The following is a 3,942-nucleotide window of genomic DNA, read 5'->3' as shown; positions in this document are numbered from 1 at the left end:
CAGATGTGTAAACAATGACTCATCGGTGTTAAATTTCACAGAAGGGCGAGACAAAGGAAGTTAAACTTTGAAGCTTTTTCTTCAAAATTAACGCATTTCTTTCGTTTTTTTTCAGTTTTAAGTATTTTTTATGTTTAATTACATTTATATCAAAAATTGCTAGGAACTAAAGAGATTAAGGTAGATCTACCTGTCCTTTACATCCATAAACGTTATATGTCAGCGGAACAAATGGAGTGAGCTTTGAGCGTTCCACGATTTTTGGAGACTGTCCGTACGCGGGCTTCCTAAACAAGCCTATATGTATGTTTGTCTAAAAAATTTTTGGACGAAATACAAACCGCACAACTTCAAAATCGCATAAAAATAATCCGCATAAAAAGAGACCTTACAGTATACGGGATCTGGCTATCCTTGTAGTTTATCTTGTGTCGTACTACTTTATAGTAGTTTAACACTATTATGCAAATTTTTAGAATTGAAATGGTCGCGGAGGATTGTGAGTCAAGACATTTATACGTGCAACTATCTATATTGTTGACATCGACGGACAAACACTATTTGTATGTTTAAATTAAATAAATAATTTAAATTAGCAAACAGTGACACTTTATTAAACTAACTTTTTCTCATTTTTTTCGTTAAGGCATGAAATATTATTTTGTACCATAAATGGTACTGAAATATTATAATGTACTCAAAATTTACTAAAAATCTAAGTGTACTTTCAATTTACTGGAAAGGGCAAAATGTACCCGAAAAGTACAAATGTACTAGGAATGGCAACTCTGGTTGTAAACCGTTTCGAATTTTCAGTTACTTGATGTAACGAATATTTCTAGTTTTCAAATTATCGAAACTATTAACGTCATTGGCCGATTCAAATTAAATTTTTTTTAGGATCGCGGCCCAATATCGTTATCGGAATGGATTCCAATCGTGCCATTGGACAAACTAGGACTAATCAAAGGTGAGAAAGATTTAAATTTGTTAACAACGCTTATTTGTGTCATTTCGTTGCTAGGAGCCGAAGTTGTTGGTTCAACGTTACATTTCCCGCTGGATTAAAGTAAGTTGCATTTTAATTATCGTCTAATTGTTTTAAGAGTGAGAATAAACCAAAAATCAAATTACCTTTTTCGTGTTTAAAGCGTTGTGATATGTTTGAAGCAGGTTTTAATGTTTCGTATTCACGTAGAACAATATTTGGTAAAAGAAATTAACTTTAAGATTTATTTTTCAGATTCAAGACACCAAAAATGGAAAGTATGCAATTCTTTTTGAAATGGAAAAACCACAGCGATATAATGGTTAACTTCAATCAATTATGGGCTTCGGAAGAAATGGTGGATGTAATTCTTTCGTGCAAAGATGGAGAAATGAAGGCGCATCGAATGATGCTGAGTGCCAGCAGTCCTGTCTTCAGGAGAATTTTCTCGAATAGTCCCAGTCAATATCAGATTGTCTTTCTTCGAAACACGAAGTACGCTGAGTTAAAAATGATTTTGGACTTCATTTATAAGGGTGAAATATGTGTGCCCGGCAGCCAACTGGGAGGACTCATAAAGACGGCCGAAGAGTTAAAGATAAACGGATTAGGAGAATTTGGGGAAGTAGACGAAGAAGTGATAGAGGAATCCATCGACTTTCCTTACAATCCACTGAAGGAAAGGATAAGAGAGAGAGAAAGCTCGTCGAGTGACAGCATCGAAGAGATCCCTGTGGAAACTAAGGATCCCGAATTTTCTTTCTCGACTCCGAACACGGCCAAGAAATTGAATTTTACTTCGCATAAAGACAAAATCGCAGAAGCTACATCGGCCAAGAATAAATTATTAAAGATCGAAAACTCTTCAACAATCAAACTACTGAAAGCCGCGATTGAAGAGGTAGGCTAAGGCTTAGTTTTTTTTTAAAACTCTACAGAAATAAAAAAAGTTATCAAAACGATAACGCTTGTGTGCGTAAACATATATGATTTATAATTTCAGGAACAGAAAGGCGAAAGTCTCGATTCGACTGCCATAACCGAACCGATCTTATCGCAAGATTTATCTGTATCTACAGTTTCATCCCAGTCGTCTTTCGAAGTGTTAAAATCTGTTAAACCTGTTTCAAAAGACTTCAAAATAAATGTTGAAATGAATGAGATGCTAAAAGCTAACCGTCAGTTATCTTGATTTATTTAATAATCCTAATTACTTTACATAATGTTTTAAATATATATATTTCAGAAATCGAAACATGGCCGAGTCAAAATCGTCCAGATACGATTGTTTCCGACACATCTGAAAATCAAGCGGATAATTCGAAACTGTTAAGAAGCAATTCTCGTGTAATAGAAAAATCTATCCTATCGAAGCCTAATGATTCTAAGGGTAAGTTCTTTTATTTATATTTTATTTTTTAGACCTCTCAATTTTGTGCGAATGTAAAAACTATGCATAATTTTTACAAAAAGTTTAAGTAATATTCACCAGTGAGGTGGTTTCTTGAATGAATATTTTAGCCATAAATATTTCAGGCCTCTCAATTTTGTGCTTGTTCTTCAGTAAGAGGAATTTTAATATATGGCATTATAGGTTATATTATTCGATAATATAACCTATAATACTAAACAGTATAAACACTATATTTATTGTCAATAAATATTGTTGCTGTTTTGGCCTTTAAAATTTCCAATATTCCAAGGCAATGGAACAGGGTTCCTACATTTTTTATTATTAGGCATTATCAATTTTGAATATATTGATGGTAAGAAATCTGGTGTTCACTATTCTCATGAAACAATAAATCAGTAAACTGTCTACACACAGTAATAAGTTCTGGTACATTGGAATAAAGTTGCAATACTGTAAAAGCTTTGTTTTTTGTGGACTATTGCTCTAGAAACATCAATTTATTTAATTTTTGGAGTATGTATGAATAATTCATTAACACATTCAATAAAGTGAATTACCAAATGTGTAGAAGCATCTATGTAATGCAATTTTTAATGTAGTGAATGTATTCAAAAGATTTTGTTTTTAAAAATTATAAAACAAATATTGTAAATATTCATGAAGCTATGTAATAATAAATTTTTTGTACACATTAGGTTTATGTAAACTTTTTTATTGTATAAATTCAATGTTCTGTTTAAATGTAAATAATGTTAAAATAAAAATATTTTTGGTTCTTAGAAACGTTTCTGTACTGTACATTTTAAAACACTGATCTATTATTGGGTTGCAATTTGAAAATTCCAATCTAGATTCCCACTGGCGTCCTTCATGCCAAGAATGATGAAAATTGAGACCAGATACGGAAAGCTTACCCCAATTAACTATATACGAACTTCTGATGCAAACCAGAAGGCACGTTATTTCCATTCAAAAAATCTTCCCTGAAACTTGTTAATGACCAGCACGATTTGATTACTAAAGGAAAAGTATGATGGACAGGAGCAAAACTACTAATTTGAGATGGAGAGCATAATTTTAAATTAAATAAATTTTTGGTAGCTGTAGCTAACTTGTAAGTCAGTTTCATTCATATTGCATACCTTAATCTGACTGTCAGTTTAAAAAATTAAAAGTCTGGCTTAAAAATTAGTGTGAAAGAAGCATTAATCAGTGTTTCTCAAGTTTGTCTGGAGTTGTTTTAAATGACCATAACTGTAACAGGTCAAGGTAACTTAGAACACCAGCTTAGGGCAAGTCTGTGAAGTTAAAGTTCACAAAACAGCAGACTACTTCTAGTAATACACCCTGGTGGTGAATATCTCCACAAGGTTTATAAACAGAAAGTGAGGACACCGACAGATGGTCCTCCCTAATACTTCCTACGTTAAACAAAGTGAATGGCCCTACCAATCAACAACAGGACTACTGCAAGTGTTTCGTTGCAGTAGATACAAATGACATTTTAAATTTTATTCTGCAAAATATATTTTCTCAAAAT

The 3,942-nt window shown here is 32.5% G+C and overlaps 1 protein-coding gene across 3 annotated transcripts; it reads left to right on the top strand.

Moving 5' to 3' along the window:
- The first annotated feature begins 719 nt into the window (after window positions 1–719).
- Window positions 720–3,055, top strand: LOC111638316. Of its 3 annotated transcripts, none has more exons than XM_023384005.1 (5): window positions 720–970; window positions 1,244–1,889; window positions 1,992–2,166; window positions 2,235–2,378; window positions 2,525–3,055. In XM_023384005.1, the coding sequence occupies exons 1-5, from the start codon at window positions 927–929 to the stop codon at window positions 2,602–2,604; spliced, it is 1,089 nt and encodes a 362-aa protein (XP_023239773.1). In that variant the 5' UTR covers window positions 720–926; the 3' UTR covers window positions 2,605–3,055. The 3 variants fall into 3 exon arrangements, with proteins under 3 accessions (XP_023239773.1, XP_023239775.1, XP_023239776.1); XM_023384007.1 differs by having other exon boundaries at window positions 2,728–3,051; XM_023384008.1 differs by having other exon boundaries at window positions 929–1,069; window positions 2,525–3,052.
- The last annotated feature ends 887 nt before the right edge of the window (window positions 3,056–3,942 follow it).

Source organism: Centruroides sculpturatus, unplaced genomic scaffold (genome assembly GCF_000671375.1).
Source record: "Centruroides sculpturatus isolate CEXI.00-Female unplaced genomic scaffold, Cexi_2.0 scaffold1081, whole genome shotgun sequence".
In the NCBI taxonomy this organism is placed as follows: Eukaryota; Metazoa; Arthropoda; class Arachnida; order Scorpiones; family Buthidae; genus Centruroides; species Centruroides sculpturatus.
This window is presented reverse-complemented; position numbering and strand designations above follow the sequence as displayed.